At 40.9% G+C, this 13,614-nt stretch overlaps 2 protein-coding genes across 2 annotated transcripts; both read left to right on the top strand.

The window, feature by feature from the left end:
* Positions 1–282: 282 nt before the first annotated feature.
* Positions 283–9,160, top strand: slu7 (SLU7 homolog, splicing factor). The gene is made up of 15 exons (XM_042493119.2): positions 283–443; positions 711–875; positions 2,916–3,069; positions 3,158–3,238; positions 3,383–3,547; positions 3,753–3,818; positions 3,941–4,072; positions 4,277–4,374; positions 4,465–4,532; positions 6,399–6,538; positions 6,673–6,834; positions 6,911–7,012; positions 7,126–7,203; positions 7,986–8,105; positions 8,255–9,160. The coding sequence occupies exons 2-15, from the start codon at positions 721–723 to the stop codon at positions 8,432–8,434; spliced, it is 1,701 nt and encodes a 566-aa protein (XP_042349053.1). The 5' UTR covers positions 283–443; positions 711–720; the 3' UTR covers positions 8,435–9,160.
* Positions 9,161–10,340: 1,180 nt separating this feature from the next.
* On the top strand, positions 10,341–13,522 carry c1qtnf2 (C1q and TNF related 2). The gene is made up of 3 exons (XM_042493573.2): positions 10,341–10,540; positions 10,895–11,149; positions 12,608–13,522. The coding sequence occupies exons 1-3, from the start codon at positions 10,513–10,515 to the stop codon at positions 13,252–13,254; spliced, it is 930 nt and encodes a 309-aa protein (XP_042349507.1). The 5' UTR covers positions 10,341–10,512; the 3' UTR covers positions 13,255–13,522.
* The last annotated feature ends 92 nt before the right edge of the window (positions 13,523–13,614 follow it).

The raw sequence follows: 13,614 nt of genomic DNA, 5'->3' as shown, positions 1-13,614 counted from the left end.
TTTATCTCCAGTCAAATGAAATGAAATAGTGGAATGAAATAAAAGAAAACAACATTTAGGTGGGCGACGATATGACAGAAAATAAACCATGGACGACAAGGAAAACTAATCAAAGTGCAGGAGATTTAGACATGACATTATACAACTCATTCAAGGACTAATTAAGATAATCAGTCCTTGAATAAAAAGCTGTTTTTATTCCGCCTTGTTGTTGTGGTTCGTGGTGTCTCCACTAGACTTCGCTCTTTCCAGCAGCGACATCACGCTGATTTTATTTAACACCGCAGAAGAAGAAATGACGCGACGTAGCTGCAGTTGACGTAAAATGGCGACTCTCATGTGTTAGCCAGCCAAAACATTACGGAGGAGCTCAGAAACAGCGATATAGGGGGAAAAAAATAAGGAAATATCAACCGCTGTGTATTTCGCCGGATTTTAAAAAGGTAAGCAAGTCATGACCAAATCGATTTATAAGAAATACAAATATTTCTTCCACGTTCAAGTCACAAACAGCTAACTTTTGCTTAGCCAACGTTAACGCGAGAGTGACGTAGCTCCAGATTTGACTCTTTTAGCGTTATTTGTGAATAAAATGCTCTAACAGGTTGGGTGAGCGGTTGCAAAACGACGTAGTGAAGTATAAAGGAGTACATTCAGAGCAGATATATTTCTATTGTAACTCCCCGCTGTGTCTCGCGGCTGCTCTGCAGTGAAGTAAACATGGCCGAGGAGACGAAGGTGAGCGCAGGCTCGGAGGGGATCGTGGGCCTGGATGAGCCCAAGAAGATGACCCGAGAGGACTGGAGGAAGAAGAAGGAGCTGGAGGAGCAGAGGAAGCTGGGTAACGCTCCGGCTGAGGTGGACGAGGAGGGGAAGTAAGTTTATGTCTGCACAAAGAGAGTTGACTTTTCACTTTTATCCCGCTCATGGAAACAAGCAGCTTAAAATCAAACCACTAGTCATTTGCAGCATTGTATTCATTTTTTTCCCCAGAAAGAAATTTTCTCTTGCCAGCCCCTTTCTCTAAAATAAATCAACAAGGTAAAAAAAAAAAAAGGTCTGTCCGTCAGTTACCCAGTTGTCAGTACTTGGAGAGAAATAAGAAAGAAAGAAGAATCAAAAGGCAAATACAGTAACTCACCACCTGTCAGAAAAACATTACCTGCCAGCTTCATATTGTCTAATTATTTCATACATCTTTTCGAGCTGAAATATATTGATATTAACCTTTAGGTTGTAAGAATTCCATAGTTTGACACGACACATACTGAAATACGCATTTTCCTCAAAGTAGTAGTAAATTAGATTTACTCCTATGATCCTCATCTACTGAACTACAAACCAACAACTTTTGTATATTTTCTGGTAATCCTCCGCTTTTTGCCCTGAATATAACTAACAAAGTCTGTAAATTTACTAGATCTATAAGTTCTAGTAATCCTGACTTCTTAAAAAGTCCATTCGTGTGTTCTCTTGAATCCACTTTATGTATAATTCGTGCTGCTCATTTCTGTAAAATAAACGATGGTCGTGTGTGAGTTGTTTACATGTTTCCCCACACCTCCACACCGTCACTTAGGTAAGGCAGAATAAGCGAACAGTACAGAATTCCTGTGGCTTTATAATCTAACATATACTTTACTTTATTTACATCAGTTTGTCATCCACTTTTACACCCAAAACCTAAACTCAAACACTAATTGGCATCCAAAATTTTCATTTATTTATTTTTTCTTTATTTAACCAGTAAAAAAAACCCTCTTGAGATGAAAAATATCTTATTCGAGAGTGCCATGGCCAACTCAGGCAGCAGCATAAGTTACAGACAAAAACACATAGTATGTTAAAATATGCTGTGAGTGAACCATAAAAACAAGAATAATTAAAATTCCAGCTAAGATACATCCTGACACTGGCATGTAGAAGATGACATACAAATGCAAAATACATTATTGCCATTAACTGCCATGTTGCAGTGTCCTTGGCACGAGTCCAGTATTTTAAGGATGCTTTAAAACTGATGCTCCAGAGCAATTAGAAAATGCTCTTTTAAGATGCATTGTTTTAGTTCCCTTAATTTCCAGTTCATTTTCAGCAACTGTCTTTCACTTACATATTTCAGACACCGAAGAATCATGTGATCCACAGTTTCTGATTATCACTCATTCTGCTTGGATGTTTCCCAATAAGGTGAAGAGATTAATTTGATTTCGAGGGTCAAAATGTTGCATTACCGCCAACTACTGGATTTAAACGGCACTCTCTACAACACGGATATGCTTTAAAATGCAACAATCATGGATGCATAACCATCAAAATCCATTATTCGAGGAAATTAATAACCAAATTTAACATATCTTTGTCTTAAATTTTCAGTGCTTGTTTTTGTCATCTGCAAGACACAAACAAGAATCGTTCTCGTCTCTCACACGTGCAGATGAAAATCACCTGAGTGATGAATGTGTTTGTGACTAATGAAACGCCTGTTTTGCTTTGTGATGGTGATTTGACAATGTCTGACAAAGCTCTTTGTGAGACAGAAACATTTTTAAATTAGTGGGAGCTGGTAATGCGAGGTGCGCATCTTTTGTCTGAGTCTTCCTTTAGTTTGATTTTTTTGACCCAGCAGCTGTAAAGGTTAGATGTGTGTACCCAACTCTGCATTTCATTTTTCTCATCTTAACCACCTTTCCTATATGGTGTAATTGGTGTAAAGTTTGATTCCCACAGTTTGTATTTACACATTTATAGTCTTCAAGCTGAAGCAGAGATAATCCTAAAAACATCATAAAGGTCACTTCCTCCCAAACACAGAGGACGTTAAACAAACACTTCTCTTTTACTGATGTATTTAAAATCAAGCTTCTGTTGTGATATTAATGTAACCCACTTGTACCTTTTCCTCTTTCTTCCAGGGACATAAACCCTCACATCCCACAGTACATTTCATCAGTGCCATGGTACATTGACCCATCCAAACGGCCCACACTAAAGCATCAGAGACCACAGGCTGAAAAGGAGTTGCAGTACTCAGCTATAGGAGAGTGGTACAAGAGAGGAGTGCAAGATGTAAGCGGGTATCAATAACTTACTTTCATGCAGCTGTTACAAATTAACTTTAAGTTTAAGAGCTCATTTTTTTCCTCCCTCTAAATAGACGCCTGTGGCCACTAAATTTCGTAAGGGAGCTTGTGAAAATTGCGGCGCCATGACACACAAGAAGAAGGATTGCTTGGAGGTAAACTGTATATAGATTAGATTATAGATTATATAGATTGCCCGTATAGATGCACTCCCACTCTTTTCTAATCCGGTGCATGAAGAGAATATTTGATCTGTCATAAATAATGTGAACCTCTGACCTTCACTTTTGTCTCATCAGCGACCCAGAAAGGTTGGGGCGAAGTTCACAGGCACTGGCATAGCTCCAGATGAACACAGTCAGATAAATCTCGATTTGGACTATGATGGGAAGCGTGATCGGTGGAACGGCTATGACCCAGAGGAGCACCAGCGCATCGTGGAAGAGTACGCCAAAGTAGATCTGGTAAGCAGTCCAGAGGAGGATTAGCTTGGTTTAACTCTGGAGTGTTCAGTTTGGTCGCTTTTGTTGAGAAAAATAATAAAAACAAACTTCGGTGAGACCATGTGATCTCTGCGAGTACGAAAAAAGTGTCCTTATAACCAAAACCATGCTGTCCACTTCCTGTTTACCTCGTGAATCTTACTTTGTGTTTGCTGCTGAATCTCAGGCCAAAAGGACACTGAAGGCACAGAAGCTTCAGGATGAGTTGGCCTCTGGAAAACTGGACCAAACTGTAAGTATGCAGTCAAACTCAATATAACAACAACGGGTTGCATTGTTGTTATATTAAAGAGATAACGGTCAGTCTCTTGTCTAGAGGACTTAACATTTATTCTTTGAATCATTCCTCTGCAGGAGCGGGAACATGACAGTGAGGACGAGGATGAAGATAAATATGCGGATGACATCGACATGCCTGGTCAGAACTTTGACTCCAAGAGACGAATCACTGTCAGGAATCTGCGTATCAGAGAAGACACGGCTAAAGTAAGAGACACAGCTGGAGACACAGGCCTGTTGCACATGCTTAACTACTATTTTACTCTTAGCTAACTGAGACGATACTTAGACCATGTTTGGTTGCCTTTAATGTCCACTTTTAACGCTGTGTGTTCAAATAACAGGTGAGGTACTGTTGCTAACTCAGAGACGACCGTTCATCTGAACTTCTCTTGTCTGTTTTTCTTGCAGTATTTGAGGAATTTGGATCCAAATTCAGCATATTATGATCCAAAGACTCGAGCTATGAGAGAGAACCCGTATTCCAACACTGGCATGAATCCAGACGAGTACGTTTTTTTTGTTACTGTATGTCCTGATGGCTCAAAAACTCTTCCTGGCTGACACTGAAATAATTTTTAAAACGTTTCGTTCGACAGGGTGGGGTATGCCGGAGACAACTTTGCTCGCTATAGTGGAGACACAATCACTATGGCTCAAACACAGTGTAAGTCATCCAGATGTTTTTCAGCTCTTCTCCAACTTCATTCTCAGTTTTGCAATTTTATTCTTCTGTTAGGACTTTTTGTTTCTAAAAGCATATTTTTACTGCTGCAGCAATGAGAAAGTTATGCCCCATGTCCACCAAAGCATTTTCACCCAGCTGAGAACGCCAGGCACTTTTCAAAATAAAGGCCCAGCTCACACGCTAAAGAGTGCTTTGGAGCATTTTTTCAGCTGGTTGCACCTGGTTACTATGATAGGGAATCTCTGCAGCAGCAAAAATGTCTGCACAAGGTAGAATACTTGATGTGGATGAAGGGAGAGAGGGCGGAGCCGCTGGTCTGCGTGGGTTCATGAGATTTTGTGGAAGAGGAAACACATATTGATAATAAATATATGAACATTCAGTATTTCTCCTCCACTCTTGTTGTTCTGCATTTGAACATCTAGAATGTGACAGTCGCTCTTTGTGTATTTGTCCAGCCCCTCCTCCACTGTGATAGGCCGGTGACAATAAAAAGTGACCGTTGCGAGTGCAGCGTTCACCTGAAAGTGCGTGTCTCAGCTGTCAGCAGAAAAAGACAGAAAACCTGCAGCACTCAGCACCTTGTCATGCTGTTGGCATTTTTAGAATAGTGTAAATTAATGCTGATCCCAGTGCAAAGAATGATTTGGCAGACACCGTCCCTCATAGTCTGTACTGTACAAACTGGTACAAAGGGTTGCAGCGGTATACCAGTTTCATAGTATACTGTAGTATGAAAAACTGTGTACATTTGCTTATCAACAGTACTGAAAAAGAAAATGCAACCGGATGGAGAATCTCACATTTTATTATTATTTTTTTAGGGGGCTTTTTGCCTTTATTTGTTAGGGCAGCTTGAGCATGAAAGGAAGAGAGAGGGGATGACATGCAGCCAAAGGCCGGGGTGGAACCCGCGGCCGCTGCGGTGAGGACGGAGCCTCTGTATATGGGGCACCCACTCTACCAGCTGTGCTACTGGGCTCCCCTCACCTTAATTTTAATGCATTACATACACATACTTCCAAAAAAATTAAAGGTTCAATTATGGTGAAGGATCTATTCAAGCAAAAAACAAAAAAACCGTTTGTTTTCATTCCTTTACGGGTCATTGTACATGATCGTAATAATTTTGTAATACTGTAGACCTTGAAACTATGATATTTTCTGAGACGATTATCGTACTGTGGAAATCTCATACCGTTGCAACCCTCTTGGTACACCCGTGATGGTAAAGCTCTCTTAGCACATTAAATCCCCTGTGCTTGAATTAAAGCATGTTCTCAAGGAATGTGGACTTTCCATCGCAGCTGTGTGTGCGTTGTCTAGACCAGACAAGTTGTGTGCTTTAGACACATGTCCACCATACCTGATATAAGAAAGATCAATAAAGTGAATATTTCACTGAATAGTAGAACAATATCAGAAAGGAAAGCTTACTTCTACTAGTCGTCACTGCTTTTTAAACTTAGAATGTCAAATCCAGCATTACTTTGATCAGTCGCTACCTGAAGTCACCTTTACGTAACTAGCAGAGAAAGCTAAATTAACTAACTCTTAAAGTTAGTTTGCATGTATATAGTATCAAGCAAGGTACAAAACAACAACTGTAAATGTTATGGGAATTATTTTCTTAGCCAAAACGTGTCTTCTTGTTCTGATATAACCAGGCAGATAATGGCACAGGACACCAAAGGCAGGACTAATCACAGTTTTTTAATAAATCTTATAAATCTCAACACTCACACTTTGGACAGACACACAAATCACATTCCCTCTCAAACAGGTATGTGGCAAGTATTTGTACTGTACCTTGTGAATAATAATCAATGCTTCATGTTGTGACAGTGTTTGCCTGGGAGGCCTATGAGAGAGGCTCTGAGGTGCACCTGCAGGCCGACCCCACCAAGCTGGAGCTGCTGCACCGGTCCTTCAAGGTCAAGAAGGAGGACTTTAAGGAGAAGCAGAGGGACGGCATTCTGGAGAAGGTACGCAGCTGACGTCTTTTTAGCAGCAGGGCGTGAAACGTCTCTGAGCTCGACATTGGTGCATAGTGGCTTAAGTGTTCACTCTGACTGAATACTTCACTGATGATGTTTGTGCTCCTGTATGTGACAATCAGTATGGCGGTGAAGAGCACTTGGATGCACCGCCTCGAGAACTGCTCTTGGCTCAGACAGAAGACTACGTGGAGTACTCCCGTCACGGCGCAGTGCTGAAGGGGCTCGAGAAGGCCGTGGCTCGCTCCAAGTATGAGGAGGACGTGCTCATCAACAACCACACTGTGAGGACTGCTGAACACACTGCGGAAAAACCTATTTTGTCACATTTTGTATTCTAAAACTATTCTCTGTTTTTAGTGTATCTGGGGCTCCTTCTGGAAGGACGGCCTCTGGGGATTCAAGTGTTGTCACTCCATGGTCAAACAGAGTTACTGCACAGGAGAGACCGGAATTGGAATAGTAAGTGGATGCACTTAAAGCGCTCAATTGCTGTCCGATACACAAGCTACATGCATTTTTACTTTTTAGTTTCATGATTTTCATTCTATTTTTGTTTCCTTCACAACCTGAAGAACAACTCAGACTGTGTTCCATTTGAAGAGGGACTGACACAGCCGCAGGAGGAAGAAGAGCCCAAGTCTCTTCTGGAAGTAAGTGACATTGACGAGATTTAAAATTTGAATGTTTCTCAAATCACATTCGTGTTTTTATTGTTAGAGTAAACGTAGGTCTGATTCTATTAAGGGTGGGAATCTCTAGGCACCTTAGAGTGGGGTTCTGATTCAGAGGACTCCGATGCATAAAAAGATTATCAATGCATTGTGATGCATCATAGTAGTTCCTATACATCATTTCTTTTTTCTCACTGTGTGACAACTTGCTACTTTTAAAACATAGAGTGATGTTCTGATCCATAATCAAAATAAACTGATGACTTATTTGTCTATTTTGGTCAATTGTGATCTGGCTGGGGGCAACTCCGGGTGAAAACATAAAATATTGTTTTGATAGTTGCTATCTGTAACACTTTTGCAAGTGAGATCTAGCCGAGACAAGGTCAAATAACATAATCCAACACAAACAGGGCTAGAAAATGAAATTACAACAATAGTTATTTAGAAATATAGTTTATGTATTTATCTGTGATCGCTCACGCCCAGCCATCCTTAAAAAAGTCAAGAAGTAGTCCAGTTTAGACCACGTTTACATTTGTTGCGTTTCACCATCCAATTTTTTTCAGCTGACAGGGACACAGGGCACAGTCTAATTGTTACAGGCGATCATAATGTTGAGAATTGGGTTTTAAATGTATCGATTTTTCTGCATCGAGACAAAATCTTCCAAGAGAGAATTGCGATGCATCTAAAGAAAATATTTTTTTCCCCTCGCCCCCAGATTTTCTGTTAACTGTGTCATTGTTTTGAATTTCCAGATGCATCGAGATAAGATGATGAAGGAGAAGAAGAAGAAGAAGAAGAGCAAGAAGAACAAGAAGCGCGGCTCTGACAGTGATTCAGACGACGACGAGAAGAAGAAAGAGAAGCTGAAGAAGGTAAAGTCATTTTTCTGCTTTCAGTTGGAAGAAAGTGGTTCTGTGTTGATCTGTCTGTATCTCTGGTTTGACCAATTTCTCTGTGACTGACCTCCAACCCGCTGCTTCCTCCAACCTGCTGCTTCCTCCAACCTGCTGCTTCCTCCCAGGCGCTGGAAGCAGAGGACAAACGGGCGAAGCACTTTGAGGCAATAATGCAGATGGATGAGAGGAAGAGGCCATACAACAGCCTGCAGGAAGTGAAGGCGCCCACTGAGGAGGAGATGGAGGCGTTCCGCATGAAACGCTGCCGGCCAGATGATCCCATGGCGTCATTCCTTGGACAGTGACCTGCTGACATCACCTAAACTCTCCTCACGGACTCTAACCAGAGCTGCTGCTCGGTGAAAAAAAACGTCTCAGACTCATAAAACTGGACTTTTATCTTGTAAACTTACAACAGGACTTGTTTGTTTACAAACATGGAAGAAACTGTGTACAATGTTTTGTTAATTTAATGTTGAACACTTTTTGTTTAGGATGCCACGGGTCAGCACACCAAAGGACAACAATACCTGCTTTTGTTTGTACGGAAAGGTGGAATCAGTGATTGCGGAGATGACGCTGATGTTTGACCTTAACACCCAAACAAATACAGCCCTCCCATCAGTGGTCAGAGGTGTTCCTCTTGCTTCCACTGTCTTCATCGTTATGCATCCATCAATCCCCACCGTGCACCAGCAGCGACACTGGTTTGGCTATAATAGTGTTTGTCTTTGTCTTAGTCGCTGTGAGCCGGGGTTGCGTATAAACAACACTTTTTTTTCCCAGCATGCACACAACACTGACCGCTAATTAACCATGATGCGATATTCACTGAGTCTGACAAAAAGTGTATTGGACTAGAATCATTAACTGCACCTTTAAACAGTGCTACGTGAAACAAATGTAAATATTAGTTGGTTTTATTTTGATTGGGAGCCACCCTTAGTCTCAGCTGTAATTTGATAAACAGATCTTCTTTTAGATAGATTAATGCATCATTTTTATAATAAACTTCTGTATATTTGTCTGAATACTTTCTCTCTGTGAAAAAGTGTTTATTTTATGCACATTGATTAACATTTACATCAGCAAATGTCCCCTGGCCAGATGTTAAAACAGCAATTCCATAAGCCATATGAAATATGTCTTCATTGCTCACTAACGATATGCTATGCAGGATTGTTGGTTACCGTTTGTGAACATGCTCGCCAGCAAAACTAAAAGCCAACCAAGGCCATAACAGAGTGAATCTGTTATGGCATTTTGCCACTTTATTTGCGTTTTAGCAACACTTTTTCTTCTTGGATGCCTGCTGCTTATGGTCTGGTGCCTGGTCACTACTTTTTTATAAAGCTTGCGTAGTGCATCTTTAATGGTGGAATGGGAAGCTTTGTATGTCATGGATCAAAAGAAAGTAGAAATTTAGTAATATTGTCAGTCAAGATTCTCACTGTGATTTTTAAGGCGTAGAGCTTGTTAGCTGCAGTGTATACGTGTGTGCATTCTGTGCTTTTTATATCACTGCAGCATTTGAAATTGCACTGGATGCTGCTAATCTAGCAGTTAACTCTCTTGTAGTGCTTTTGAAATCATTGTCTTTAATTATGGAAAACATTTTTCTCCACTGTCACACAATTTAGATATTATTCTAACTCATTATTATTATTTGACAGTTGAGGCTAATCCCAAGGCTACATTATAGTATTTTCAGGTCTGTTATGAAACATTTTTTTTGTGTGATCATATCTCTTTTTTTTTTTGCTAATAGTATCCCATAGAAACCTGCAACACAACAACCGGTTATGTAATTTCTGTTCACATGGTTCCAGTTATAGGTGAATACAGTAGATCTCTGAACACAAGGAACTGCCTCACCCAGCAGCTGGAGCATTTTTATATGTCTCTCTGCTCTCGGCTCTGCATCACAGCCATAAACACAAACACATCTGGTCATATTCAGAGTGCATTTTACTGCAGACCACCATGTTGCTCTGTCTGATATTTAAAACACACAAAGATGAAACTTTACCATAATTATAAAATGTAGGTGGCTTTTTTTATACAGTCATGTCTGTCATGTCATGTCTGTTATATAACATCGTACTTTCCCACAATTTGAGTTTGAGAACAAGTGATGCGTCACCGCTTCGGCTGTGCAGCACTGCTGCACTGACTGCAGTTTAATGACATCAGGGTGAAAGTATGTGTTGGCAGTGTACGCTGCTTGCTAAACAGGGCGGATGTTATGGACTGTGTTTCACTGGGCTGCACATTTCTCTGCAGCTCTTCTCTTGAAGAATGCTATCTCACCCGACTATTGGAAAATCATGTAGGAGAGTTTGTGCACTCTTGTGCAGAAAAGGGACGTGGATAGAGCTGAAAAATGCCCATTGGTCACAATTTCTCAACTGGTGAGTTCTTACGCTCCCTTTTTTTTTTTTTTTTTAATGTCCGATACACTCCCTGTGCAAAAACATGCTGTAATTCTTTGCTTTGAGTTTTTCGTGCATGATTGATGTATCATATTTCTCATTAAGCGCTGAGTCATAGTATGAAACTGACCACACCATTAGGATAATAACTTTTTTCCCCATGTTTATTGCTGTAAATAGTTTGCATGTACTCTGCGACCACTTTCCATTTCAGTCTTATAAGCAGATTTAATGTTTTTTATTAGAAGAAAGTTGAATCATCCGATTGCGACTAACTCAAAACTAAAACACATTATTGTTGTACATAATTATTGTCTTCTTTTGGTTCCACAGTGACCATCATGCTTCAGATATGTGTGATGTTGTGTTTGCTGTCTGTCGTCTTCTCCCAAACACATTCCCTGCCCAAGAAAGGCCGCAACATCACCATCCACTCCTCACAGCTGGTCTGCAGTCTGCCAGGCCCAGCAGGGCCTGCTGGGAACCCTGGAGCTCCTGGATCTCCAGGGGCCATGGGCCCTATGGGGCCCCCAGGGAGGGACGGCCCGGATGGAAAAGATGGAGAGAAGGGTTCAAAGGGAGCAGCAGGTAGTTGACTCTTCTGTTGTATTGCCAACCCTAATGGCCCTCTCTAACAGCTCCAGCTTACGTTATGTTTGTCTTATCATATTGCTACTTAATGACTTTTCACAGTTTTATGAGAACTGCTTGTAAAGATCATTTTAAACTAATGGCACATTTCAGTAGTCTGCTACAGAGACACATTAAATCTGTTTTGGCTGTCAGAGAAACCAGCTGTAGAACATGTTTAAATACAATTCATTTTCATTTTTGCTCTAAATCTCTGACTGCTGTTGACAGTGGTTTTAACACAAGATTGTACCTCCTAAATATATTAATCTGTAAAGTCTATTTGGATTTCTGTTATTTTAGTTTAACACTGACTATTAATAGGATGTGTGACAGAGTTTTCGACCTCTCTGGTGATCAGTGATCATGAGACCGGTGATTAAGAGGCAGTGGGCCCCTGGGCACAAACATGCAGAAGGCCCCATCACCTCCATAAGAGCAAGACACAAATTTAACAGTTGTTTAGCGTCTATTTGTTGTTGTTTTGCATCTCTTTGTAGTCGTTACGCATCTCTCTGTGGTTTTGTGTCTCTTTGCGGTGTTTTGTGTCTGTGGTTGTTTTTCCCCTTTTTGTAGTTGTTTATAGTCATCTGTTGTTTTCTGTCTCTTTGTAGTCATTTTTTGTCTGTAATTTTTTTGCATCCTTTTGTAGTTGCTTTTCATCTCTTTGAGGTGATTTTGTGTGTCTTTGTGGGCATTTTGGGTACCTTTGTTATTGTTTTGCATCCTTTTGTAGTAGCTCTGTGATTCTTTGTACATTTTTTGCTCCTTTTCATAGTCATGAGTATCTTTGGGTCTCCTTGCGGCTGTTTTGCATCTCTTTGTTGTTGTCTGAGATTTCTTTGTGGTCATTTTGAGTCTCTTGCTGGTCGGTATGTGTCAATTTGACCTTTGAGTGACATTTTGTAGTTGAAAGCCAGAAGGGCCCCTGACTCTTTGGGCCTCTGGGTATGGGCCCAGTAGACCCGTTCAGTAATTCATCCATGCTAGTGACCCCAGATGTAAGTTAGGTCATAATGTAGAATAACATTTATCAACAAACATTTTATGTATTCTCTAAATGCATATACATATAACCTATACAACATAAGATAGATAGATAGATAATAACAATATCTACTGGCCATTTCTGACTTACACTTACTTACACTACTACTACACTACTACAACTTTTATTAAAAAAAAAAAAAAAATCTGATGAACATCAGCAGGGTCTTTGGCACCTCAGCATTAAGGAAGTGCAGCCAATGTCGCCAAAATAAAAGGGTATTGCATGTTGATGCACTCCTAAGCATATGATAATAAACTGTGAGTTATACGGTCTGATGAGGGAGCTCTACTTAGCTTTTGTTGTAGATATTTGTGCTTATCATGCTGAGCTATAAAATCATAAGCATTTTGTTGTCATTTTCTCAGGTGATCCGGGGAGGACAGGGAACCCAGGCAAGCCAGGCGTGAAAGGGCGTGAAGGTGTCATCGGCAAGGCTGGACCTCGAGGACTGAAGGGGCTGCGAGGAATACCAGGGGTGGCTGGAAAACGAGGTGAAAAGGGAGAGCCGGGCGACGTTGGTCAGCAAGGAGCTCCAGGAGGGTGTAGCTGTGGCAGTGCGGCCCGATCCGCCTTCTCTGTGGCGGTGACAAAGAGCTACCCTAAAGAGAGACTGCCCATCCGCTTCAGCCGGATTCTGCTGAATGAGGGGGATCACTACAACGCCAGCAGTGGGAAGTTTGTCTGTGCTATTCCCGGGGTCTATTATTTCACATATGACATCACTTTGGCAAATAAGCACCTTGCCATTGGGCTGGTCCACAATGGACAGTACAAGATCAAGACATTTGATGCAAACACAGGGAACCATGATGTGGCGTCTGGGTCCACTGTTCTGCACTTGCAGCAGTCTGACCAGGTGTGGCTGCAGATCTTCTACTCCGAGCAGAACGGACTCTTCTTTGACCCTTTCTGGACAGACAGCACCTTCACTGGCTTTCTTATCTATGCTGACCAGGACTATCTCATGGAGGCTGATAGAAAAGCTAACGCTCAGGATGACAGTCAATCCTGAGAAAGCTTTATTTTATTTTAATAATTGGCTTAATTTTGTATCAAAATATTATGGAAACTGAAGGAGATCATTCCACAATGATAGACGTCTTTGACTTTTAACACTCTCTGACACCAGGGGGCACACAAGGACAGAAAAGTCAACAATAGTTAGGGAGCCAACAGAGGAAAAGCCCTCTGTTTTAGCTGCAGTAACCTTTATGGTGCTATGATTCTGACAAACGTTTTTTTAATTTTTCCAATAAGCAATAAATAAGCTTACAGGCTGCCATAGTTGTTGTTTTTTTCATTGATATAGGTAGCTCAAACCATATTCTGAAATACATTTTCTTTAATACTCAAAGACAACATACAATTGAAA

This window comes from Plectropomus leopardus, chromosome 8 (genome assembly GCF_026936395.1).
Source record: "Plectropomus leopardus strain MGB_pleo_1.0 chromosome 8, ASM2693639v1, whole genome shotgun sequence".
NCBI lineage: Eukaryota > Metazoa > Chordata > Actinopteri > Perciformes > Serranidae > Plectropomus > Plectropomus leopardus.
Note: the sequence above shows the minus strand (reverse complement) of the source record. Positions and strands in the feature narration are given on the sequence as shown.

Excerpts from the sequence above, each read along its gene's own strand:
- c1qtnf2 (XM_042493573.2), top strand. The coding sequence starts at position 10,513 with ATGCCCATTGGTCACAATTTCTCAACTG. Across the intron at positions 10,541-10,894 it reads TGGTCACAATTTCTCAACTG|TGACCATCATGCTTCAGATA; the intron begins GTGAGTTCTTAC and ends TTGGTTCCACAG. Across the intron at positions 11,150-12,607 it reads GGGTTCAAAGGGAGCAGCAG|GTGATCCGGGGAGGACAGGG; the intron begins GTAGTTGACTCT and ends TCATTTTCTCAG.
- slu7 (XM_042493119.2), top strand. The coding sequence starts at position 721 with ATGGCCGAGGAGACGAAGGTGAGCGCAGGCTCGGAGGGGATCGTGGGC. Across the intron at positions 4,375-4,464 it reads ACTGGCATGAATCCAGACGA|GGTGGGGTATGCCGGAGACA; the intron begins GTACGTTTTTTT and ends TTCGTTCGACAG. Across the intron at positions 4,533-6,398 it reads CACTATGGCTCAAACACAGT|TGTTTGCCTGGGAGGCCTAT; the intron begins GTAAGTCATCCA and ends ATGTTGTGACAG.